The 26,998-nt window shown below is 51.0% G+C and overlaps 1 protein-coding gene across 5 annotated transcripts in view; it reads right to left on the reverse strand.

The window, feature by feature from the left end:
- The window catches only part of mast2 (microtubule associated serine/threonine kinase 2), a 143,927-nt gene that overhangs the window by 13,262 nt on the left and 103,667 nt on the right, over positions 1 to 26,998 (reverse strand). For 3 of the 5 annotated variants that reach the window (XM_061240471.1, XM_061240470.1, XM_061240474.1), the window contains 11 exons: positions 24,344 to 24,435; positions 17,374 to 17,449; positions 16,574 to 16,594; positions 15,197 to 15,275; positions 13,706 to 13,860; positions 7,185 to 7,260; positions 6,461 to 6,670; positions 3,502 to 3,603; positions 1,420 to 1,552; positions 1,070 to 1,137; positions 388 to 485 (listed from right to left, as the gene is read on the reverse strand). In XM_061240471.1, the coding sequence (XP_061096455.1) occupies positions 388 to 485; positions 1,070 to 1,137; positions 1,420 to 1,552; positions 3,502 to 3,603; positions 6,461 to 6,670; positions 7,185 to 7,260; positions 13,706 to 13,860; positions 15,197 to 15,275; positions 16,574 to 16,594; positions 17,374 to 17,449; positions 24,344 to 24,435 (1,110 nt within the window). The remainder of the gene's footprint in view (positions 1 to 387; positions 486 to 1,069; positions 1,138 to 1,419; positions 1,553 to 3,501; positions 3,604 to 6,460; positions 6,671 to 7,184; positions 7,261 to 13,705; positions 13,861 to 15,196; positions 15,276 to 16,573; positions 16,595 to 17,373; positions 17,450 to 24,343; positions 24,436 to 26,998) is intronic. The other 2 variants (XM_061240473.1, XM_061240472.1) reach the window with 1 other exon arrangement.

Here is a 26,998-nt window from a genome sequence, read left to right on the forward strand (position 1 = left end):
TCCACATTTAAACTGCCCATCAGCACCACCACACATTTAACTCCACATTTAACCTGCTCACTACACTTTGTCTCATTTGGATTTCCTACTTTTCCCGCTAGTTTTTCACCCTGACTGTAACCTGTTCAACCCCTTTGAATGGCAGAAAAGTTCTCATGACATCTCATTGCTATATTTATTCTACCTATACACCGTGCTGGCCTGCGAAGGAGGGACTCCCCACTATAGCCAGATTCCTCCAGAGATTTCCTCCCATCAGAAAGTCACCATTTGAGGGTTTCTCTTGACCATTGGGAGTTGTTAAAACTGAACCGAGTTAACAGGGGCCTGAGTTAACAAGGGTCCCACACAGTCGGCAGTGATTGGGGCTCAGGCCGTCTGTCTCACCCGTAGGCCCCGTTGCTGATGAGCTTGATGTTCTCAAAGTCCTCCTCCCGCGGGGTCTTGGGTTTGGGCTGGACGGGCTGTACTGTAGCACCGCGACTCTGGAGCGTGGCAGGGCACAGGGACACATACGGAGAGAGTCAGTTGGAGACCACAGATCTACACTGGTAGATCTACATCAAAAGCTTGATGTGTTTTTTGCCTTCAACAGCACCCTGAGGGCAGACGGATGTTTTTAGCTTGATTTTACTACTGAATCGAACTACATTCTACCCTCTAAACTGAGTTGCTCGAATGGACCTATTCCAGTTAAGATTGCCTTTCCACAAACCTCCTGGACTGAATTGAAAAATATAATTTGTTATTGTATAATGTATATATATTTTTTTTTAAGTGAGTGAAACAAAGAGGAGAAAAAAATGGAACAGGAGCCTTGAACCCTGGCATCTAGCATGAGAGACAATCGCACTAACCACAAGACCAAATTTGCTGGGAGAAAGAGCTCCCTTTTCGATATATGAGGCAGCTCTGTTTTGAATTATTTCCCCCCAACTGATGAGTGAACTTGCAGGCGTGAGATTACAACGCGAGATTACCCTTTTGACACGACCGCCTGACCCCAGGGTGCTGTTGAGGGCAAAAAAATGGCTAACCACATGAAAACCACGTGACTGTAAACACTCACATCCGCAGAGTCGTCTGTTTCCGGAGTGTCTGGGTTTCCGCTGTCATAGCTGCTCAGCTGGGCCATTTCTGCAGGAGACAGAGAGACGGGAGTGAAAGGCCTGGTCTCAGCCCCCAGTATGGGGCCATCCTGAGACAGTGAATAGCTTGCACGCTCTGAGCTCTGAGGGTTGAAGCAAACCTAAACCAGACTTGTGACATGCGAAATGTCCTACAAACATCTGCACACTGTAAAGCTTTAAGAGCTTTCCTCCACTGAAGTCACGGTCTCCATCTATGGACGCAGTGGGGAAAACATCTCATCTCAGTTTTGTGGAAGGGCTGGGCGCCGTGCCGCCGTGGCAGACTCACCCTCCAGGGGATCCCGCGTGAGCCCCAGCTGGCTGATGATGTAGCGGGGGATGTCCGACTTGATGCCCTGGCCCTCTTTGGCATGGCCCTCTGCAGCTTCCAGCAGGTGGTAGAACTCCTCCGGGTCGAACTCCTGCAGGACGGGGAGAGGGCGAGAGTCGAGCCCAAGGTGAAGCAGGGATAGGACAGGACAAGATGGAGCCCGTCCAGCTAGCCGCAGCAACGACGGCTAACGCTCAGACTGGGCTGCCCAGGCAATCACCCTTCATATAACACCTTCCCTAACATGGTCCCTGGGGCTCGGTGACTTAACGCCTGCCACTGCACGTGAAGCATGGCAGTGCGGTAATGGCATTCCTTCAAATGCAGCCAGGCCGGGGAGATTGAACTGGAGCTGGGCTAGGGGAGCCCGCTACTGCGCATGGGTCCTTAAGACAAAGACTTTCAGCTTCCTTTCTTCTCCCAGCGCAACATCTGCTGTGCTTTCATTTGTTAACAGCCATTCTGTAGGGTGTCTCAGGCGCTGCCATTAGTCAACATTACAGATGAGGGGGCACCCCTAGCGAAGACCCCCTCCTCCCTGTGTGTGTGTGTGCACGTGCGGGAGGGATGTGTGTCTGTGTGTGTGTACGTGTGGGGGGGTGTGTGTGTGTATGTGTGTATGTATGGGAGGGGGGTGTGTGTGTGTGTGTGTGTGTACGTGCGGGAGGGGTGTGTGTGTATGGGAGGGGGGGGGGGTGTGTGTGTGTGTGTGTGTGTGTGTGTATGTGTGGGAGGGGGGTGTGTGTGTGTGTATGTGTGTGTGTGTACGTGTGGAAGGGGTGTGTGTGTGTGTGTGTGTGTATGTGTGTATGTATGGGAGGGGGGTATGTGTGTGTGTGTGTGTGTGTGTGTGTGTGTGTGTGTGTGTACGTGCGGGAGGTGTGTGTGTGTGTATGTGCGGGAGGTGTGTGTGTGTATGTGTGGGAGGGGTGTGTGTGTGTGTGTGTGTGTGTGTGTGTGTGTGTGTGTGTACGTGTGGGAGGGGGGTGTGTGTGTGTGTACATGTGGAAGGGGTATGTGTGTGTATGTGTGGGGGAGTAATGAAGCACCCTGTGACACAGCCAGGGCAGCAGTGTGCAGGGTGATTGAGAGCAGGGAGAGTGAGTATGGATGAATAAGGCACAGCAGTACAGCTAGCATGCAGGCACAGCAGCTGTGACGCTAGGCTAGGCCAATTAAAAGGGCCCGGCCATTTCTCAGACCCAGTGCGGTTGAGATATGTAAATCTTTCCCAGGCCCTTTCCAAATGCGGTACGATTACCATTACTTTCCTGCACGACAGCCTTTCCCAGAGCAAGCTAGGCCGATATGATCTACTGAGCACTTGTACACTTACACTGAATTAAAGTGAATTATTTTACAATATATATCCATCCTTCATCCTCTTATACTCCATTTCCCAGCCACTGCCTGGACAAGATAGGACAGCAATTTGTACCTGCTGAGCACTCACTCAATTAAACATGGATTACGATCATTACCCCCATCCAAAACTACCCCCTCATGATTAAATATGTACTAATCACCAGCCCTGCCAACCATCCCAAACCTCACAATTACATATTCACTCATCCCCGCCAACCATCCCAAACCCCACAATTACATATTCACTCATCCCCGCCAACCATCCCAAACCCCTCAATTACATAGTCACTCACCCCCACCAACCATCCCAAACCCCTCAATTACATAGTAACTCATCCCCACCAAACATCCCAAACCTCACAATTACATATTCACTCACCCCCACCAACCATCCCAAACCTCACAGTTAAATATTCACTCATCCCCGCCAACCACCCCAAACATCACAGTTAAATATCCACTCATCCCCGCCAACCACCCCAAACCCCACAATCACATATTCACTCATCCCCGCCAATCATCCCAAACCTCACAATTACATATTCACTCATCCCCGCCAACCACCCCAAACCTCACAGTTAATTATTCACTCATCCCCGCCAACTATCCCAAACCTCACAGTTAATTATTCGCTAATATGAAACCTCAGTTAAATATTCACTTATTGACTCTTACCAGACACTCCAGCAGACGTGCCGGCCTTGCGATGACGATCATCAGCTTTTTGACCAGCTGGGTGACGAAGGTGACCTCCGCACTCTCCGAGCGCTCGTGTGCCTGCCAGAAGAGCAGCCGAGAGCAGCGTTAAAACGACACTGATCTGTGACAGCCCGGGTGGTTCACCAGGGCCCAGCATGAGGCCACTGGAAAAACTGAGTGGGAACACAACCAATTTCTACTGCATCAGTACAAAGGCTGTGTCGCTTTTCTCCAACACTACAGCTCACAGCTGGAGGATTTCATTATGGTACACATCAGTGCTGGAGAGCAACAGCAGGTCTATGAGCCGTGTCAGTCAGCGTTACTAATATTCTACTCTGCCAACAGAATCCCCCTGTCTCTATGAATTTCTAAGAAATGTTTTCAGAGACAACATTGCTGTTTGTGAGTACGTGCGTGCGCAAGAGCGTGCATTTGTGTATATGTGTGTGTGCGTGAAACACATGCCAATCCAGAGCAGGAGAGTGTAATGGAGAGACTGAAGGTGGTTCATAAATAACAGGGGAGACAAGTCTGTTAATAGAAATATCCCTGAATGACAGGATGCCCCGGGGTTGTAATCAGCTGGTGAATAATTTATGGAGGTAATGAAACCTGGGAGGGGCGGGGGGCAGCGGGACGGGGTCTGTGAGTAATGGCCGGTCACGGCGGCCAGCCTGGCGAGGGACGCGGCTCATTAAGCGAAGCGGCATCCTGGACGTCCCGCTGATGAGCAGTGCTGAGCTGGCGGTCCGGCCCGGAGTCGCCAGGTGCGCCGGCCCGCCCCGGATCCCCGCCCGGCTCCCGCGGGGCCGGCCCTGTGCCCGCCGGTGACGGGGAAGTCATGAATACGGAGTGAGCGACCGGCGAGGTCACAGATTGGCCCCGGGGGTCGCTAATGGAAACGCGTCGGGTGGCCCCAGACCACGCGGTCCAGGGGGGGCCACCGCTTACGGACCTCGGTGTGTTCGGGTACGGGAGGCGCAGACGGGAGGTGCAGGCGGGAGGCGAGCTGTATTGCTGCCGGCTGTACATGAGCGCGCTCCTCACTACAAACACCACTGACCAGCTTGTACAGACGTAACGACGTGTACACAGTACAGCATGCACACAGTGTACAGGGACTAGCCTTTAGCATTAGCCAAATAAAACAACAACGAAAAAACTAAACAATACAAAAATTTAACATTTCTCTCAGAAATTTCTAATTTCTCTTCAAGTTATCAGAATGCAAATTTCAATAACCGACTCCGGCAAAAGAATGGTCCACATGGTCCAGATGAGCGAAAACAAACAAACAAACAAACAAACAAACAAAACAAAAAAACAAACAAAAAGTACCAATAGCCGAACCCACATGCGGATTTAAGCCGGGTCTACACAAACCTACAAAACCCTTGTGAGAAAGCAAGCAGAGGAACTCAACTGGTAAAGCATCATATATGGCGCTCCATCGGTGATTCTCCAAAACATGATGAAGAATCTCCTCTTCCTCCAGCCTCCTCTGCCACGACGTGTGGGACATCTTCCGAAAAAAGGCTCCGGTCTACCACACGCCTCGCACCGCTACGACATCACTTCCACACCGCGCGCTCCAATAACGTCTGAGCCACCTGCCGCGATCCACGCCAGGTCGCCCGCCCGATTAGCGCGCGCCAGGTGATATCATCCTTGCTCTGGGATTGCACCACCTCCCTCCAATTCCCCGAATCGGATAATCGCGCAGTCTGACTGGCCGGAGCTCGCCGCCGCTCGCGTTCTAACTGGAGCGGGCTGCCGGGATCGTTTAAACAATCGCCCGCCTATCCCCCCCCCCCCACTCGCCCTAACGAAACAGACAACCGACGCGCTTCCCCACCCCTCTCCCCCCGGCGCGCCCCTCCCTCCAGGTTGGCTGAAAGACTCATCCGTCACTAACAGCGAGTGCTGGGGCGTGAAATTAAAATCAGGAGCCCCCCCCCCTCCGGACTCCAGGGACGTGGATGGGGCCGATGGGAGTAATAACAGGGGCCCGGAGCCCCCCGGGCTCTGTAATTGAGCTAATACAGACACGCAGAGCGCCGCTTCTGACTAATAGATATGTGACAGGTCTGAAGGAATCCGCCCTGCGTGGAGACGCGTTTGAGAGGAAAACCCGCGCCGACATGGCGGCGTGCTGACACGCAGTGATGCGGATATGCAGAGCTCCCGGTCAGCTGGATGAGCGCGGCTGAGTGTGGACTTTCAGCATTTAAGCGTTTTTGGAAGGGAAATGTGTTGATGGTTCTCCAGCAGAATCTTAACTAAGCCACCACTTTATGTGTATAGCCCAGCGGTGAGGATGTTCAATTGACTGAAATCGTGACCATGCTCCCAAAATCAATGCTGTGTGTCACCTATAACTCATATACTGTAACTATAACCTATATCAGTTATAAAATAGCACGTTACTGTCAATACATAGGCTGTGAGAACATGGCTGATGCATTAATACACTCTTCCTACCAATCACGTCATGTTAGCATCTCTTAGCATGAACACCCTGTCCCTGTCAGTAGTGCACTGTTAGCTTCTCTCTTAGCATTAACACACTGTTTCTGTTAGTAATCTGCTGTTAGCTTCTCTCTTAGCATTAACATCCTGCCCCTGTTAGTAGTGCTGTTAGCTTCTCTCTTAGCATGAACACACTGTCCCGGTTAGTAGTGCACTGTTAGCATTAATCGTAGCATTAACACACTGTCCTTCTTAGTAGCGTACTGTTAGCATCTAGCCAAACATTAGCACCATGTCCCTGTTAGTAGTGCACTGTTAGAATCTATCCTAGCATTAACACACTGTTCATCTTAGTAGTGTCCCGTTTACACCTCTCCTAGCACTAACACACTGTCCATGCTAGCTGTGAGCAGTTAGCGTCCCTGCTAAAGCCAGCCTTATGTCGGCCTTCCTGAGCACTCACGTCCTGCAGCAGCTTCTCCAGGTTCTCCTGCAGCTCGTAGAAGTAGCGGGAGGTGATGAGGCCCTCGCGGGACTTGTCCAGGCAGTCACGGGACAGCTCGATCACCTGGTGGTGGATGAAGCTGAGGACCCCGTCGGCCAGGGGCATCACCTTCTCCGGCATGGAGGAGGCCAGGAAGTCCGCCAGGCGGTCCTCCATTTGAGCCGTAGCCTGGGGGGACAGGGGGGAGGTCATCAGCCACCACACACAACTGACCACATTGAGGCATGCCCCTGCTGAAAAAGCTGGTTTGAGCTGTATTTCTGACACTTTCAGCTGGTCAACCAGCTGACCAGCCTATATAGGCAGCTAGTGCACCAGCTTACTCTACCAGCCTAACCAGCTTTGTCCAGCGATAGACCAGATTTGACCAGCCACAGAAGAGCTATGACCAGCTAGCAGTGTCGAAAACACAGCTTAGACCATCTTAAACCAGTCTAGAATCCCAGCTGGTCTTAGCTGGAACTTTCAGCAGGGTCTACACTCGCACCACTATGATAACACGTGGAGCTGGATGAGGACCAGGCGTGGTCCAACTTATAAATAAAAGCAAAGCAGCTGGGCTATTCACTGCTATGAATAAAACTCGCTCACAGGCCCCAACTTCCCTCCTAGCAACTCAGACATCTAATAAATCAACCAATAAGACAGTAGCGGTAATATGTAATATGCCGTTGGGACTCACCTTCGGGAAACGCTCTTTGTAGACATGGTTCATCATGACGATCTCATGGTCGAAGGAGATGGGCGAGCGTCCGGGGCTGTAACAGAGCGAAAACAGCGGTGAGGCTGGCAGCCAGACGGGGGACCGTGCGGTCACGTGCGGTCCAATCAGGCCCCACGCCACAGTACCTGACAGCTCCTAACACTGAGGGCCCGCAGAGAGCTGACCGTGTGCACGGGGGGGGGGGGGGGGGTCGCTCCTGCATTCGTCAGGACCAGGGAGGAAGACAGCTGATGATTCAGTCATACACACACCATCTGCTCTCAGAATCCTGGGGACTTTCCCATTAGGATCCTGACGGGGCCCTCGGAGGACACACGGACCTTGTCGTTTGTTCAGATCTGATTTGACGCTTCAGACGCGAAGGGGAAAGGTCAGCGCTTACAGACAGGGGCGGTACAGTGGACTGGAGAAAAATATGGACCAAGTGTCCGTGAGGTTACCCAGTGACTTTCCGTGGCCACGTGAAAAGCGCTTTTGACACCATCAGGCGAGGCAAAGTATAAATTGGAGCCAGAGACTGCGCAGTAGGGAAGCTGGAAGTCCTTATATGGACATGAGTCTGGGATGTCCACTAAGTGGATGAGGTACAGCGATTCAGCAGAACCTGCCCCCGATTCACCCACAAAACATGACAGTATGTTCTCGGAATAACATAATTAACTTCGGCGCACAGCAAATTAGACAAAGAAGAAAAACAACTGTGCCTACACTTATTTGTAAAAAAAACATTTTTTAAACGAATTGTCACCACTTGCTTACACTGAAACTGGTGGCTGAACACAAATAGCTGAGCCAACCGCACTGGCGCACGTGAACAGCGCCTTTCAACAAGACCAGGAAATGAGCTTCAAAAACAAAACCCGGTTTTGGCCACCGTCTCCGTCACCGAACCGCACGGTTCAGTGGGTTCAGAAGGTCCCGAGTGGGTGACCTTCTCCTCCCCCGCTCATCAAACGGTGTCTCCGGAGTGCGGCCAGCCGGGACGAGACCCTCAGATGGAAATAAGGCTGACCTACAGGCTCCCGCACGGCGGAGTCACACATGGAATGCCTAATATGACGGTGGCGTGTGCGCTGCGGGGGCGGGGTGGAAAGGAGGAGGAATTCTGGGAGGGGGGCTCGATGGCATCATCACAGGAGACAGATGTGCGCGCCTGAGTCACACGGGCTGAGGCCCACGCGTGACTGCCCAATGAGGTAATGCATGAGGTCATCCCCAAACAGCCAGTGAAAACAATTACCTTCCTAATTCACTGAGGGCAGACAGAACGGGAGGCCTTATGTCAACTTCACGGCTGCTGTCTCTATGACACACAGGCGCGCATGCCCCCACAAATGCGCGCGCACACACACACACACACACACATACATACATACATACATACATGCACACGCTTGCTCGCTCATACACGCACAGGCGTTCATTCCCCCACAAACACTAGGGGTGTGAATGGTTAAACGTTTAAACCGGTTAACCGAAACAGATTTGAAAACGTTTACAAAAAATTGCTAACCGATATTTTTTTTTCTGAAGATGAAATGGTAAATTCAGTTTAAAATAAATGCACGTTCACCAACAGACGTATTATTGCGCTTGTAAACTATTCTAAACTAGCAATCGACAAGCTTCAGTAGTTATAGGAAGCAATCGGGCCATTTCAGTGCGTTTAAAATGCAAACACCACAAGGAATTGAATACTACAATATTAGAGTTATCAAAGAATTCAGTAGCTGTTGGTTGACTGGCTTATGTGGTTAAAGGTTCACAGAAGATCCGTGTTTATTCGTTGACACGCGAATTCACGAAGCTTGACGCGTAGCTTTCCACTATGCTGTAGCTATATAAAAATAAACTAAGAAATATATCAATGGACAAATGTTACACGAAATATTACAATACGCTGTTTATATTCAATCCACAAGCTAGTCATACGAGCAAGCAATCTGCGGCCATTTCAGAGGGTTAGGAATGCAAACACCTCAGGGAATTGAATGCTACAGGACTATAGTCGCCAAATAATTTATCTGCCATTTAAATCTGTAGCTGTTAGTTCGCTTATGGCTTATTGTAAGGCGATTCTTCATCCGTGTTTGTGTTGACACTCGAATACAAACTACTGACAAACAGAACTTTTTCCACGATGCGGTATCTAAATGAAAATAAATAAAGCAATACATTATTATTGGGCTATTTATCCATCGGATATTGAGCTGAGGAATTTCAGTGAAAAATGGACCACGTAAATCTCACCACCACGATTGTCCTGCGCCATACATAGTCTCAGTACAGAGAACTATATTGGCATAAAAGTAGAATCATTAGACCAGTCGCCCATGGTAAGTGGACCCGGTGTTATCACATTATATCAGGCAAATATTGGGTGACCACAGAATCTTGAGTGCACAACCCCGTCTGTAACAAAGTTCTTCGCAGCGGCATATTTACAGATTTCATGCCAATCAAGCCTATCAGGCAGAAGCCATAGGGAAGAGGGATGAAAACATGAAGAATTATTATTTTAACCGAGGAATTATTTTTAAAAAAAGACACGCAATCGACCAGCATGCCTGGACGTAAACTATGGGGATTGAACTATAGATGTTGCATCTGTGAGGTTACGCCACACAATGTCAATGCAAATCTAAATACTGAATTAGGCAATTAGGCTATTATCTGATTTACAGTGTTGACATTAAACTTTTGAAATGGCCGAATAAATAAATAAATAAATAAATAAATAAATATTAAATATCTCAGTACTCCAGTTAAAAAAGATAGGACCCCTAGCGGGCATGAGCAGTATCGGTTAACCGTTTAAAAAATAGGATGTTTTGTGCGTTTACAAAAACTTGTATGATTTGTCACATCCCTAACGCTCACACACACACACACACACATAGACAGACACACAGACACACACAGACACACACAGACACACGCGCGCGCGCATGTGCTCGTTCGCACACATACACGCGCATGTTCGTGTTTGCACACACACACACACACACTTTCATGCTCGCAGACACACTCACACACACAATTGCTATGCATGTGCCAATCACCAGTCTGACAGAAAGGTTGACAGCTAGCAGGGAGACGGCATCAGTGCTCAAATTCCTCCTTTCACTTGCATTCTAAAACATCATTCTAATAAAAATAAAAACCTGTAATCAAACGAATGAAAAGGTCAACTCTGACAGAGATTGATTCATTGCCTGAAGCTGCTTCAAAAGATGTCAAATTAGAAAAAGATTGATTGCACCTCCATTAAAGCATTTGTGTAAAGAAAGATGTGCGGGGATTTTGCAGACTGATAAGACGTTAAATTCAGACAAAGGGACATTTGAAAATTCAATGCACTTTTGTGGGAAGAGAAAATGCTAATGAAAAATGTCAGTTTTTACATTTGAACGTATTGGCAACACATCTTGAACAGGTGATGAGGATGAGGACAATCCACAAGGACTGGGGACTTCCCTACCTGCACAGCTGGGTCCATCCTCCAGCTGGGAATGTTATAACCAGTTATTCCCATGTGGTAGGCTAATATACCCATACCCATCAGCTTCCTGTGATACTGTCGTAGTGTATGTGTGTATGTGTGTCTGGGTGTGCGTTTGTGTGACTTTAATGCTTTAACATCCCAACAATAGGAGTGTCAACAGAGAGAAAGAGGGAAAAAAAGAAAACGCTAAGATGTTCTTACTTTTCTGCGTCTCTTCAAATGCGAATGTAAATAGTGACCCCTACTGCGCACGTTTGCGTGCATTTGTGAGGTTGAATGGTGAATGAGGGCCCCCGACTCAAAGCGAAGCGGACTCGGACACACACCACTCGAGGAGCGCAAGGTCCTCCCCGTGAATTGCGAGGACTGTAAAGTATCAAAGCGAGCGGTTAATGTCGTCTTAATGCGGGCGTCCTGGGTAAACAGCGTGCGTGCTGGGCCGGGCGGGGGCAGTTAAGAGGATAAACGAGGTGAGTGCGAGAGGCCCCTTCATTAGCTGTCCTGTAAATAAAGCGGCCGCCCTGTACGCGGCACGTCGTCTCCCGCCGTACCGCCGTGGTGGCAGGGGAAATTACCGGCCTAACTGACTGTGACAGAGGAGCGGGCCTGTCGTAAACACAGCGCCGTCAGAGCTCAAATTACATGGATAATTGATTCGTTGAGCGGACCCCGGCTCCAGCTGACACTCTGAGCCCTGACCAGCGCTGGGGACCGGGGAGAGGGGGGTGGGTTTTGGGGGGCGACCGGCTGAGGCAGAGTGACATCAACGCAGGAAGGGCGGTCGCAAACACATTCCAGCGCACCCCCTTCCTGGCTCGGTATGGACCACCCACGCTAGGGATGTGGAGGCCACAGGTACGGATTAACACCAGGGCCTGTGTGTAGAGGCATCGCTCGAGAACCTCAACACTGCGACCACAAGGACAAGGAACGCTGTGGGGGAACCACAGACGTCTGTGTGGCACCTTTCCCAAAACAGCACCCGGCACGAACAGGAATACTGTGGTTGAACCACAGCAGTCTGCATCACACCACTCCCAACACTGTGATCAGAAGGACCAGGAACACTGTGGGTGAACTACAATCATCAGCACTGTGACAGGCCCCGTCGGTTTAAGCACAGGCTCACGCCCAAAGCCCTGGAGGGCGTCGCTCGTAGCCCGGGAAACTCCAAACACGGGCGTGAAGTTAAAGGGCGATGCCGAAACAGGCCTAACGCTCGCAGAAGCAGCGTACACCTCCCCCGTGAGTCTGGGACCATTAGCATCCCATCGCTTTATTTTCACGCTCCTAATTAGCGGGTCCGGGCTACTCCCTCTGTTCCTCCGGCTCGCCCATCATCAGAGGAGATGAATAATTTCAGCCGAATAATACGCCGAGATCTGTAGGAAGCAGTAATGACCTCATCCCTCCCTCATATAATATTTATGGATCTAATTCTGAGAGCCCAGACACTGAAGCGGCCCTCCCACCGGCTCTGAGGGAGAGGAGCTGGCATCCTCACTCCAGTTATCTTAATCTGCAACACCCTCCCAGAGGCCAGAGGGCCAGGCGGGACACACTCGTGCTGAGAGTAACGCACACTGCAGTTAAGAGAGGAAGATGGAGGGGAGCTCCAGCGAGTGAAGGGTGTTTAAAGTCCCTTATTTAGCTGCCCCGGAGCGGTACCACTGAGTGAAACAGGCTCACTCATTATGCGCTGGAGCGTTTCAAATTCCACATCCAGACACAGCACAGGGCTGAGAATCGGGATAGAAGAGGTTTCTAAGCCCCCACGTCAGAATTCAGAGGCATCAAATTATGAGACAAACAAAAAGCAGCAAGACTAAAAAAAACAAAAAAAAAACAGTTTGATGGAGCACGTAAGAGCCCATCACAGTCATCAGACCGTTCAGCCTGTCCTCACAGGACGGCTCTGACCTTTAAGTCCCCGTCAGGCCCGAAGGTCGACACGTCAGTCCAGGCCGGGGGAGAAACAGAGATGTCTGAGGCGCTGAGATGTGTCTGAAGGGGGCCTGACACATTCCTGTTATGATCCCTCTGTGTGGGAGATAAGGGGGTGGGGGCGACTGACCTGAGGAGAGGGGGCATGTCGGGGCAGGACTGAGAAGGGGTGAGACTGACCTGAGGAGTTCTACGCTAATATTCTTTCAGAGGAACACATCATAAATAATTAATAGAATTAATGTTATTTAGCTAACTCTTTCATTCAAAGTGACTTATAGCTGATTATACAAAGCAGGGGACAATCCCCCCTGGAGCAATGTGGGGCTAAGGGCCTTGCTCATGGACCCAACAGCTGTGTCGATCTCATCGTTTGAACCACCAAGCTTCCAGGCCTCAGTCATGTACCTCAGCCACTAGATTACAGGCTGCCCACATGCATTCCTACTGTTGAAAAGTTGAATTAGTGGTGCACTAATGAATAAATAAAATCCTATTTGCTCCAAAAGATTTTTTTCAGGTACAGAGGGGGCGGAGCAGAGAGAGAGGGGGCGTGACTGACCTGAGGCTGCGGGTACAGAGGGGGGCGGAGCAGAGTGAGAGGGGCGTGACTGACCTGAGGCTGCGGGTACAGAGGGGGGCGGAGCAGAGTGAGAGGGGCGTGACTGACCTGAGGATGCAGGTACAGAGGGGGGCGGAGCAGGGCATGACTGACCTGAGGCTGCGGGTACAGAGGGGGGCGGAGCAGAGTGAGAGGGGCGTGACTGACCTGAGGATGCAGGTACAGAGGGGGGCGGAGCAGGGCATGACTGACCTGAGGCTGCGGGTACAGAGGGGGGCGGAGCAGAGTGAGAGGGGCGTGACTGACCTGAGGCTGCGGGTACAGAGGGGGGCGGAGCGGAGTGAGAGGGGCGTGACTGACCTGAGGCTGCGGGTACAGAGGGGGGCGGAGCGGAGTGAGAGGGGCGTGACTGACCTGAGGCTGCGGGTACAGAGGGGGGCGGAGCGGAGTGAGAGGGGCGTGACTGACCTGAGGCTGCGGGAGCGGGGGCGCATGGCGGGGGAGCGGCGGCCCTCCTCGTCCGTGATGCTCTCGGAGCTGAAGTGCTTGGTGAGAAAGTGCAGCTCGTCGGCCGTGGGCTGGAACGGCAGCTGGTGCAGCTTCTCCTGGGATGAACATGATGACTGTGAGAAGCAGAGAGGGAGGGATTACAAGGGTAGAACAAGGCGGAGCACGAGGGAGGGGGGAGAGAGGGGGGTGCGGCTGTACCCCTGCACTGGGAGTTACTGCTAACTAAACCGGGACCACTGGACCCTTATCCAAACCCCTACACTCCAAGCATGTCCTCAACTGCTCCTAGAGGACACCTAAAGCACAAGTGCCTTTGTTCCCATTCACTTCCAAGGCCAGTCTGTTTCCAGTGGGTGCTGAGCACTTGAATCAGGCAGGTGACCTTCATGAACAATGTGAGTGACATTTAGGCTCTTACTGACTATCCCTTCTCCAGAGACACATCCATCTGCACAGCTACTACAGTCATCCACTGCTTCACTTATGAAGGTACACTGCGTTTAATATCACTACAGAGGAAAATGCCTCCAAACACACTACGATAAGCTTATCATCTCCCTTTTCCCTAAAACACATAAACAGCTTGTTCCTGAATCAACACAGTGAAATGAACTAAACTTTATTTCCCCAGAGATTAAAAACACCTGCTAACCGATGCTTACTGTACATGGAAACATCAGATAACCGGAGAGCTAACTGTTAAGACGGCTCCATGGAAAAAATCCAAAGACTACATTCCTCTAATCTAGTGATGAGTGTGCTCTGACATTTGCATGGGGGTAAGAGGGTAACTGAGGCAGTTCAGTGCAGTGCCTAAGTATTTGGACAGGGGCATAATTTCTGTTATTTTGGCTTGAAAGTTCAGCACATTGAATTTGAAATAAAACAACAAGGTTAACATGCGGAATGTCACTTTTAATGTGAGGGTATTTACATCCATTTTAGTGATCCGTGTGGGAATTGCATCCCTTTCTAGACAGTCCCTCCACTTTAGGGGACCAAAAGTAATTGGACAGTCGGCTTTGCAGCTTTTTCTGATTAGTCAGGTGTATTCAATCGCTTCCTTGCAGGTATAAGAAAGCTTTCAGGATCTAATCTTAATGATAGGCTTTTGTATGCCTCAGGAGTCTGTTATTGGCATTTGTCAACATGAGGACCAAGGACAGTCAAGGAAGCCATTAATAGTCATTGTTTCTTTTCACATCCAATGAGCTGGAGTACAGTGCCAGAAAAACAGAAATTGTACCACTTCCCAAATAATTACAGACTGCACAGTATACCTGCCCTCTGCAGTCTTCCCATACTGTACAGAGCGGGTTCTGACGACTGCCATCAAGCTTTGCACCTCCTCAAGGGGAGGCCACTGAATATTGGATGAGTAACACAGCCAGGAGCAGGTTTCCACGGTGCCAGTAGCGATAAGAAGGGTGGCTGCAGTTAATAGCTCACCGAAACTGTGGAGCTGGGCGTGTTGGTGCCATATCCAGAGGAGGGCAGGGAGGCCAGAGACCAGCGCCGACCATCGGTCCTGTGTGAGAGAGAGGCAGAGAAAGAGAGACGGAGGGTGAGAAGTCCAACAGCCAGAGGTAACTGACGTGGAAAAAACAGCAGGGTTGGAGTAAAGCAGCAGGTTTATAAGTGAGCACTGACACCTCAGACAGACAGCTTCGACACAGACCTTAACTTAAAATAAAACCACACACACACACACAAATTAAAAGCATTGTCATCAGTTTTTAATTGAAGCGTCACTCCTGAGACTCTCCAATCAGGGTGTTGCTGAAAGCAGAAAGCAACAAGCTCTGCAAACACAGCAAGTCTGGCAGAGTCCACTCTTAGTGACAGACACGAGCCACACAGCACGCATAAACACAGACATATACACACACACACGTAAACACACAGTAAACACGTAGACACAGCTCAGGGACACATGCAGACACGCTGCAGGCAGGAAACATGACAGGCAAAGCAGGAATCCTGTAACGAGACAAAGTCCAGTGACTGCTGAAGAAGGAACCAAACAAGATGGAGGACTTGAATAGACATGCATGAAGCCTCTTGTGTTCCCTTTATAAATGTAGAATGTAGATATTCACTGGGAAAAGCAGCCCTCTGTCACAAATGAACACAGCAGCTGCTGATGAACTCGTTCCCAAAAGCAGATTACTGAACAAATGAGAAGGAATCCTGGAACCAATCCGCTGCATCTGGAACGGGTAATGGATGTGAGGTGTTGTTCAACAGTTTAATCTTCACACTCCTGGGAAACGTACCAATGACTGCACTCTGTAATAAAGGTACACACCAATGTTCTTTTATTCTTTCCAATATGTAAAGTGGACCAGAGAGACTTACTGATGGCTTTAAGCAGATGTACTGTATGAATATGAACATTGGTTTTTATCCTACATTTGAAATCAGATTAGTTAATGGAACCGTGGTATTTAGGCCCAACACAGAGGAATTGTTAATGCATCAGATGCTGTGCAGAGTGGATTGCAGAAGCCCAGAGGACACAGAGTAGAACGGTGGCTAAACAGTGCACAACGGTTATCCCTGAATATTAAAAGAGTTGCCCCCGTTAAAAAAGGCTAGCTGTGTTCCCCGCTCTGTTACCCCTGTCAGCACCGCTCAGAGAAAGCTGCATGAACACCGTAATGCGTTGCTGCTTTTCAATTACACGTTATAAAGGCGACATCTGATAAAAAAGACAAACATGACCAGAAGTAAATAGATGCTGTATAATGTAGACTTTCCAGATGGTCGGCCATGCAGGGAGGGGCGGAAAGAAAGGTGGTGAGGAACGGGCGGGGAAGGGGTTACCTGTCTGCCCTGTGCCCGTGACTGTGGGGGGGGAGAGAGGACAGTGTTAGCGCCCGTAGCGTAGCAACTGAGTGACCTCACACAGCTGTGCCACTCAAACCACCTTCTCTCTCTCTCCCTGCCACACAGATGCACTCCCCCAAATGTGCGCACACGCACGTATGCACACGCAGTGTCACATTTATTTAGTCTGCAAGAAGCACAGCGGAACCATTTCATTTCCACACTGACAGGAGCGATTAGCATCATTGTCACTGATGTGCAGGAATATTTCCACCCACTGGGTGGCACTGGTGCTTCAAAAACACAGGGCTCTCCGGGAGTCTTATCTCAAATTTAATTCCGGTCAGAAAAAAAGGAGCTTTATCGCAAACAGAATCACACTGAGATACTTACAGCCTTTTCCCATCCATTTGTAATTCAAAAACTTGCAAATCCTTTTAATCTTTATTGCTTTTAATTACCAGTTCACCCTCCATCAACCGCAATCAGCATTCATTATTCACAGACACAGGAAGATAAGAGGATTGGTGATAAGATTCCAGCACAATAAATCCTCGGGAGATTATTACAAAAGTTGCAATTATATTTTAATAAGAGAAGCAGATCTGTGTTTTTGGTGAGATATTTCAGAGGAGGACAGTGGAGAGGTCAGTGTGAGGACGTTGTGAGGGTGTTGTGGGAACGTTGTGAGGAAGTTGTGAGGACGTTCTGAGGAAGTTGTGAGGACGTTGTGAGAACGTTGTGAGAACGTTGTGAGGGCGTTATGTGTGTGGCCTGGGCAGAGGGCCTCTCCTCACCTGCGTGCGGGGACAAAAGAGAAGTGGGCCGCGGTGTTGGGGGAAAAGTTCCGGGGGCTGTCCAACGGGCTGCTCCCTGTGAAAGAAAGAAGGGAGAGATGGAGGGGTTGAGGAAGAGAGGAGGGCAGCTCATCACACTGAAGGAGAGAACACATGGTAGCGGTACACAGTCATCCGTAAACAGCATATGCAATGTATTTCAATGAGACGGAAAGCTGTGCCTCAGCACGCCACAACCCCAGACAGAACCTTCCGGCAATAGCTAAATTTCCCCAGCTTTTATTGTCATTCCGTAGTGGAGGGACAAACCAGATGTTTTTATTTTATTTTTTATTGGCAACATGAAATTGATATGCACATTTGTCATAACTCCTGTCCATTCTCCAGCACAGGTAACGTTAAATCAATGTCCTTCCTCATTCACACTTGTATCGTTCCACGCCCCTTTTCAAAAGAATACTATAGAACTAACTGACCAAATCGACATAGCAGCGGATGTCGTTCCGTTGGTTAATCACTGAAGTTATTCTAGGTCTCAAGAAGCTCAATTCTGGGGCAACAAACAGTACAGGCACAGAGGCTCGAAAGCACAGTGACCGGAAAGGCATCCCCTCTCTTTATTTTTAACATCAGAACATCTGAGTTTAGCACTGATAATGAATATTATAAATACAACTCATAACATTAGAGAATCACAAAAAACGTATGGCAGTAATACAATCCATCTACTACTGGGAAGTGAGTGTCAAGGAACATTCCTACTGAGCCATATTTGGCTTTTCAATTACATTACTTTCAAATTCAAAAGCAAAAATCTTTCAGGATTACACCAGGCAAGATGGGAGCGCTCAATACAGTAATGACATGAATGGGAATCAAGATGTAATGGCATTCTGATAAAAGCCTTTTATTTAGCAGAGTACAGTACAGTGTTCGAAGTGACACAAATGAAACTCCAGCAAATGCGGACGCTTCGGCTCGTTAGCGTGAAGTGCCCGTGCGTGAGCCCGACGGGACTACGGCGCTCTTAAATTCCTCATGAAGGGCGAGCGGCGGACAGGAAGCCGCGCCGCCCGGGGCCGGGCTGTTCCGGAAGCTTCCGAGCGCATCCCGAGGTGGCGGAGGTGTGGGGACAAAAGCCAACCGAGCCCGTGTTTAATTACAAGAAGCGTCAAAACGGTCCCAACGCCCCGAGAAGCTAGCGCGTGCTCCGTGGCTTTGTTAGCCGCGCGGCAGAGGACCGTGGGCCGCGGGTGTAATTAATCATCCCGGTGAATCGGGGGGAGGCTGGAGCACGCGCCGCACGCGCGGGGGAAACGTGGCGGGACCGGGTTAGACACCTCCGTATTAATTATGCACTCTCCCCCAAGGCCCGCGCGGAGCCTGAAATATTAATAAGTGCAAAATTCCCTGTCAGAAAAGTAAACGCTCCCTCCGCCCGGGTACATCCGAGCGCGGGTTGGATGGGGACGCGACACCCCGGGACGGCGCGGATGTGTCAGGAGGGGCGCGTTTAAACGAGGCCCGCGGTTCAGAAGGGCGGTTAAAGCAGCGGAACCGGGCTCAGGCTTAACAGCCGCGTGCCGCACGGCGACGCCGGGGCGGCCATTTTACAGAGAAACGGACGAACAATTCAAATGAGGATTAGTGACAGCACTGAGCTGAAGACTGAATGCATGGGCGACGCGGAGCGGGTCCATCCCACACTGGCAGGCAGGGAGGGAGGGAGGAAGGAAGGGGGAGAAGACGAGCAGTGTGAGAGCAGCCTGGGCAGGGATACATTACAGGGCTGCGTGTCTGAGTAACACACACGCTGCTGCAGCGGGCCAACTGGTGTGTGTTCAGAATGTCTGCAGGACCGGTCAGTGGGGGAGGCTTCACATGCTCTTCAAAGTCCTTCTGTACACTGAGCAGAGGAGGATGAAAGGGCCAGATGCACTCACACTGAGCAGCAGCAGTGCACACACACACACACACACACACACACACAGCAGTACATGTGCGCACACACACACACACACACACGTAAACAAAGAATACAAAAGACTTGAAGCCCCTTCTTTTGTTCTCCTCCACTGTCACACACTTAAAGATGCAACAGTGTTATCATGCAGAGATGTTATGCAGCCCGCCTGCATACCAACGAGAGAGGAGAGATCAAAGAGAAGAGGCCGCCGGCGCCCCCTGCCTCTGCACACACACACACTGCGGCCCACACTGACATCACCCCACACACACACACACACACACACACACACACACACACTGCGGCCCACACTGACCTCATCACTACACACACACACACACACACACTGCGGCCCACACTGACCTCATCACTACACAGAGACAGAGACAGAGACAGAGACAGAGACAGAGACACAGACACAGACACACCAGACACGCACACAGACACACAGACACACAGACACACTGCGGCCCACACTGACCTCATCACTACACACACACACACACACACACACACACACACACACACAGCGGCCCACACTGACCTCATCACTACACAGAGACAGAGACAGAGACACACCAGACGCACGCGCACACACGCACACACACACATACGTACACACACGGCGCTGACCTTCTCTCTTCACGCACCTCCCGGCCCGTCACAGTGTGGGAAGGTGACCGCCCTGAGCCCAGCCGTCCCCCGCAGCCAATCAGCAGCCGGCACCTCGGCTCAGCAAATATCAGCCTGACCTTTTATCAGCTCTGAGTGTCAGCCCCGGAGAGGGGGAATTTGCACAGGCCGGCATTTCATTCAGCCTTTTCCAAACAGGAATTAAACATTTCTGAACTAAGCTTTTTTTTTTAATTCAGCCCCCTCCCATCAAACCATTAATCTACGTGGAATATTACAACATTTTTAAAACTTCCATCCCGTTATCGGTTTCTTTAGCAGGCGCAGGTTAATGCGGAGGACAGGACGGGATTCTTGGAGCTGGAGGGAAGAGATTTGAGAGAGGAATGAAACATGGCATCGGCCATGGGGGGCTTAGGTGTGGAGGTAGGGGGGGGGGGGGGGGGGTTGCAGTAAAACCCACTTTAATCTCAGCACACAGGGCTTCTCTCAAACCCCCTTCAGCCAGGCAAGCCTGCAGTAATGGCCTCTGACCTGGCCTGCAGCACAGAGGAGATAAACAGGGCCCCGCTGCAGCGGTCATTACGCTGGGATAACGCCTTACCTCAGCAAAGCCGGGCGGAGCGAGGGGACCAGGCTTATCTGACAGCGGCTGTGCTTTATTAGCGGTTAGCGGGGCTGGCTGTAAATAGCAGCGCTAGGAGCCGCGAGGCTCTGCTCATCAGTGAGGGGTTAGTATTCACACAGCAGCCTTTAATAAAGGCCCGAATCTGCAGCGGGCAGCAGGAATACCGCTGGATTTATCTCCGAGTTCACCTGCTCGCAGCAGGAATAGGCTGCGCTTCTGCACAACTCTCCACAAGGGGGCGCGCTGAGGTGTGAGGCACAGCGGTACAGGCAGCCCCAGGACATGAGGGCGTGGAACTGAAGGGACTTGATATGGTCAAGTCTGTAGCTGTGCTCGCACTGCTAGTAGCAGTGCCAAACAGCCAAGAGCAGGCCTTTTGTTTTTAAAACAAACTTCGCTGCTCAAGCAGCAATGCTGTTGGTTCCAGTGTTGGTCTTTCAGACACCTATGCAAATCAATGGCACCAATATGGTCAAGACGTTTCCCACAAGAAAATGTAGTATGGATACGTAAAAAAAACAAACCACATATCCATACTACAGTTTCTTTCGTAGCCGTGCTGACGCTGCTCGTAGCCGTGCCAGCGCTGCTTGTAGCTCGGTGGCTGATCGATGGCACCGACGCCCTGTCACCATTCACTTACCTTGCCATCCAATCGCGGCACTAACCATTGATTCTCTTATACATCTCTTCATATAAAACCATATAAAAACTGAAGCAAAGGCTACTGTAAGGAGCTAGCTGTGACACACAACCAGGGCACTTTAACTCCTGTAACAGCTCTCCCTCTCTCCGCTGACAGCCAGGCCTCTGTTTAAACGCATTAGCGGTCCTGCTCAGCTCCTCACACACTGGAGCACCGCGGCTCAAATCCCATCTCCCAGCTGGAGCAGATCGATCGATGCAGCCCTGGGACTGGTGCTGGATGGCAGACCAGCGGGGCTGTTAGCACTGCCGTTACCCACACAGCTTTGTCAGTATAAACACACTCACTTAGAAATGCATACACCAAACTCAAACACAAACACAGACATACGTAAACGTGCGTACACAGAGATACGCGCACACAGGAACGCAGAGATACACGCACACATATAGACACACGCAGACAGAGACACGTGCACACACACATGCACATCCACTCATCAAGAAAGGACGAAAAAAAGAAAAAAAGAAAAAAAAAGCCAGGTCAGGAAAAGATTCTGCCAGTCTGGTGTTAGGTTATCACCATGGAGACTAGACAATTGAGTGGTGATATTAAAACAAGACAGCGGTTGATTACTTCCCGCACTCTCACCTGACCCCCTCCCACATCCCTCCACTGAAACGACCCTCAGCAGGCCCACTGCCCCAGTCAGGGGAGGGAGGGGGGTGGACACAGCCGGGGCAGATCCGTGACTACTGCCCAGCGTACGCTCCAGAGCTGCAGGAGTGCAGCACACACACGGGACCGAATAGCACAGCTGCCACTCCCAGGTGAACGAGTGTTCAGCGCGATTAGGACAGGGTCACAGCGATGCCAGAACCAGTCATCGTCTGGCATCAGGGCACCCGGAGGTCTGTTTCTCTTTCTGGGGGTGTGCGTTTGTGTGCCTATAAATTAACTGTTGACACAACTGCAGGTTGTACTTTGTTTCCTGCAGTCTGAAGAACTACAGGTACAACATGTAGACTCTCTCTGCTCCGTCAGGTGCCGGAAAACACACACGCGGACTCGCACAAAATGTCTTTGCGAAAACATTGTCCGTTCTGGAGAGCCACTTGAGCCCTGACACAGGCCGACAGGCTCTCCGATGATCTGACGAAGAGCAGTGTTGTGTCAAGCCATGAAATGGAGGAGCGCTGCTGATCGACACGCCGCGTGTACCGCGCATGCACTGCAGAGGGAGCAGCCGAGGGAGCAGCCAGGCCTTTCAGCATCCCGCCACGGAAAGAAGAGCAGGACTCAGAATACACGGTCTGGCGCGCTCTATTGGAACAGCAGAACTCTCAGCACACAGGATCGGGGTTAGTGGTGCCTGTCCTCTCGGTACATAAGCGCACTCCACCTGATATTCACCGACCCGTCTGTACAGCCGTCCTGTGCGTGGCACAGTTTCTCAGCAGACCCGGGCTGTGTGTGGGATTGGTATTAGATTGATTGGTAGAAGTGAAAGAGCTTACTTCCCTTGTACACGGTCAATGGAATGCCTTGTGGCACACAGAAGAGAGACATAAGAGCATCTGAAAGAATGCGGCTGTTTAATTCCTCTTTGTGCAGACAAAAGAGAGCGGAGAGGAGGGTGTGGGGGGGAGGGGAGCGGAGGGGGCGAGGTCTTCCGTGTGGCGCTGTGAGCTGTCAGATGGGAGAGGCTGTCAGAGGTTATTACTGGCTGTGGTTCGAGCGTGGAGAGACTCTGTGGCTGCTGGGTCACCGCGGTCCTTCCCCACTACCCTTATTCTAAGCCACGTATAACAAAGTGCATACCCATAACCAGGTAACCATACCAGGCTCCCAGGTAAATGGAGGGTGGAAACCCAGCAGTCCGACCATGCCTGCTCGACAGCCTTGTTTCACTTCCCCAGCCCCTCAACGACTCCACTCTTATGTCGCCTGACTCATGGAGCACTCATCTCATTCCTGATAAAGGGAAGCAGCATTTAGAGGAATACCATGTCACACAACAGCACCAGACAGGCGTAGTGACTGGGACCCTGGTTCCTGGGGAGCACTCTGTCCCAAGATTGTGAGAATCCCCCAGATCCCGCTGAACCCCTTTCGAAATAGAGGAACCAGACCTCCTCTGCACATCAACACCACAGGGACATGAGTCACTGCATCCCTCTGCTGGGTCTCTCACTTCCGTATCCGTGTGGAACGTGCAGCGTTGCCAAGGCAACTCTCAGATTTTTTTAATCGGAACAATCTCAGTCTTTGATAGCAAGCAGTTGTCGGTGAGTGAGGGTGTTACGGAAAACAGCTTAAAGGCGTTATCAAAGAATACTGTGGAACCAGAGAGAAATCACAAGCCATTTTAATAAGTGCTGTGTCCTGCAAGTGGTTACTTCACATGAAACATTAGGGCTGTGAACAGTTGTTTATTTGAGTGTATGTTAGTCTGTGTGCATGTTTGAGTGTGTTTGTGTGTGAGCATGAGCTTGGGTGAGTGCGCATGAGTGTTGGTCTGTGTGAGGATGTGCGTCTGTGTGTGTCTGTGTGAGGATGTGGGTCTGTGTGAGGATGGGTGTGTGTGTGAGGATGTGTGTCTGTGTGTGTCTGTCTGTGTGAGGATGTGTGTCTGTGTGTGTGTCTGTGTGAGGATGTGTGTCTGTGTGTGTGTCTGTGTGTGTGTCTGTGTGTGTGTCTGTGTGTGTGTCTGTGTGTGTGTCTGTGTGAGGATGTGTGTCTGTGTGAGGATGTGTCTGTTTGAGGATGTGTGTCTGTGTGAGGATGGGTGTGTGTGTGTGAGGATGTGTGTCTGTGTGTGTGAGGATGTGTGTCTGTGTGTGTGTGTCTGTGTGAGGATGTGTGTGTCTCTGTGTGTGTGTCTCTGTGTGTGTGTCTCTGTGTGTGTCTCTGTGTGTGTCTCTGTGTGTGTCTCTGTGTGTGTCTCTGTGTGTGTCTCTGTGTGTGTCTCTGTGTGTGTCTCTGTGTGTGTCTCTGTGTGTGTCTGTGTGTGTGTCTGTGTGTGTGTCTGTGTGTGTGTCTGTGTGTGTGTCTGTGTGTGTCTGTGTGTGCGTGCTTGCGTGTGCAGTTGGCTCACCTGGGTGACCGTGCAGTGGCGAGTGAGGGCGGGGCAGGGTGGGCGAGGTGCTGGACGTCACAATCAGACTCTTGCGGTTGCTGGTCCGACAGCTGGAGGGAAGACACAAAGGGGAGGTTAGTGGGAAACCAGGAAAGAGCCCCTGAAAACAGTATTTTAGTTCTACAGTATGTGCACACAACACAGTCCATGGTCTGAAGAACAAGGCTCCTTCATGCCAATCCTATCCTGCGGCTAACGCAGTCTCGCCAGCACCGTCTTCCCATGATCCTCTGCAGTGAGTTTCGAGAGGCTGCGGGAGAGCAGGGCCTCCCTCCTCCCTCCAGCTCTGTACTGTACTGTCCATTAGGGCCTCCCCTAAAAAAGCACCTCCACTTAACGCTCAATCCACAGCTTCTCCTCCACCGAGCGCCAGACAGCCAGAGGGGGCCGGAACAGTAACCAACCGACCTCAAACGCTCCCAAGTTTAGCGCTCCTCGCGGCTAACGGCCGAACACACACAGGAAACAAGCCTGCCCGCCTTCTCCTGCCCGACAGCCATTTCCTTAATGGCCCATTTCACCCAAATAACCGAGGAGAGACTCTTTCAAAACGCTCCCTCTCTTCATTCACCGGTCTGAGATATATAACTGGCACGGAGGCGGGCCCGCGTGAGGAGGAAAATCCTCCTCACGCTAATCCTCCGCACTGCCCGCGTGGGGCTTTCAGACGGCCGGTCACGCTGCCCGCGTGGGGCTTTCAGACGGCCGGTCACGCTGCCCGTGTGGGGCTTTGAGACATAAACCTGTAAACAGCCTGCGCTCAACACCATCACCGAGAGAGGCGATACGAAAGTCGATCGCGCGCCGCGAGTCTGGAACCGTCTCCGCAGATAATGGGATTCCGCGCATCCAGGAAGGGGTCAGACCGACCAAATGGCTGTAACGGGGAAAATGGAGCCTTCAGACGACATTAGCATACCTGCCCCGTTGACGGGAGCGAGAGGAGATGTGAGATAATTACGCTCAGACTCTCATTACGGGTCCTAGCGCGCCGCCCGGGCCGGTTCATTACCGCCGTCTTTCTCCGCGGAGGATTAACTCCTCCATCAGCGCCGGGCCCTGCCCGCTCCAGAGCCGTGGGAGAGAAGATGGCCGACTCTGGCCGTTCTTTACTAAACGCCCTGCAGCGGGGACGCGGCCAAGGAGAAACGGGCTCAAGCAAATTAATACCGGACCACAGACTAACACTGACGCGTGTGGGAATCATGAATAATCCGCCCGCATTCGTTCGTATGACAGTTCAATTTCGTGTTCAGCACATAGCCTTTGTGGGGCAACGTTACGGCTAAGGTGGTTGACTGGGACCTGGAAGGTTGGTAGTTCAAGCCCCAGTGCAGCCACAATAAAATCGGTGCAGCTGTTAGGCCCTTGAGCACACTGTTCCATGGGGGACTGGCCCCTGCTTAGTCTAATCAACTGTTGATATAAATAACATTTTTAAAAAGTTAAATAAAAGCTAAATAACTAATGTAAAGTACTGTACTGTTCAGAGACACTGCAGGCAAAGTAGACCTAAGTCCAGTCATTGTGCGTCCAATCACAGTGGAGCAGCTGTCAGGAGGGCCAATGGGGAGACAGGAGTCAGTGACTATGAACTCCCCCCCCGAATGAACCCGGAAGGGCAGCTGAACATTCGCTCTCATTTTGGCCAGCTGGTGAAAACAGGAAATTGAAGGGATTTCAGTTCTCAAGTAGAAGAGCAGATGATTAGCGAAGTGAAAGCAAAATAACTGTATAAAGGGGAAAGACCATAAAACAAAGGGCTCAACAGTCATTACCCTGCACTGCAAGAGGAGGTACAACAGTAAATGAGAGAGGAGCTGGACACTGGTGACAGAAGACCGGTCTCTACAGGACGTAAGGTCACAGCTGCCTGACCCCTCGCTGGTCACCTGGGCATCTGTGCTGGAGCTGCTGTCCTGCCCTGCGTAGGCCCTGTTCAACAGGCAGCCCAACGCACACTATCCCACCTCATCCAGCAGCGTGTTAAGAAGTGTCTTTAATATTCCACACCAGCTCTCAAATCCTTATTATCCTGCTGCAGGATTCAGCGCATGTCTCTCTGTGCCAGCAACAGCGCACACAGACAAGCACACAGACACGCACGCAAGCACGCACGCGCACACACACACACACACACACACACACACACACACACACACACACACAGACAGACAGACAGACAGACACGCATGCAGGCGTGTGCGCGCACACACACACTCACACACACATAAACACACACATAAACACACACACACACACACACACACAGACACACAGACACACAGACACACAGACACACAGACACACACACACACACAGAGACACACACAAACACACAGTAGCAGCAGCAGGAGGACTGCGTGGGCTTTAATGGAGCCTCACATTGGAGCTGGAGGGCTGAGTGGACTGATCCACATCTGCAGGTGTGTGTGTGTGTGTGTGTGTGTGTGTGTGTGTGTGTGTGAGAGAGAGAGAGAGAATAAGTGAGAGAGGGAGAGAGATTGTGTATGCCTCTGTGTTTGTGTACAGTACATGTCACTTTGTGTGTGTGTGTGTGTGTGTGTGTGTGTGTGTGTGCGTGGGGGAGGCTACTGGAACAGAGGACATGTT

Source organism: Conger conger, chromosome 4 (genome assembly GCF_963514075.1).
Source record: "Conger conger chromosome 4, fConCon1.1, whole genome shotgun sequence".
Classification (NCBI taxonomy): domain Eukaryota; kingdom Metazoa; phylum Chordata; class Actinopteri; order Anguilliformes; family Congridae; genus Conger; species Conger conger.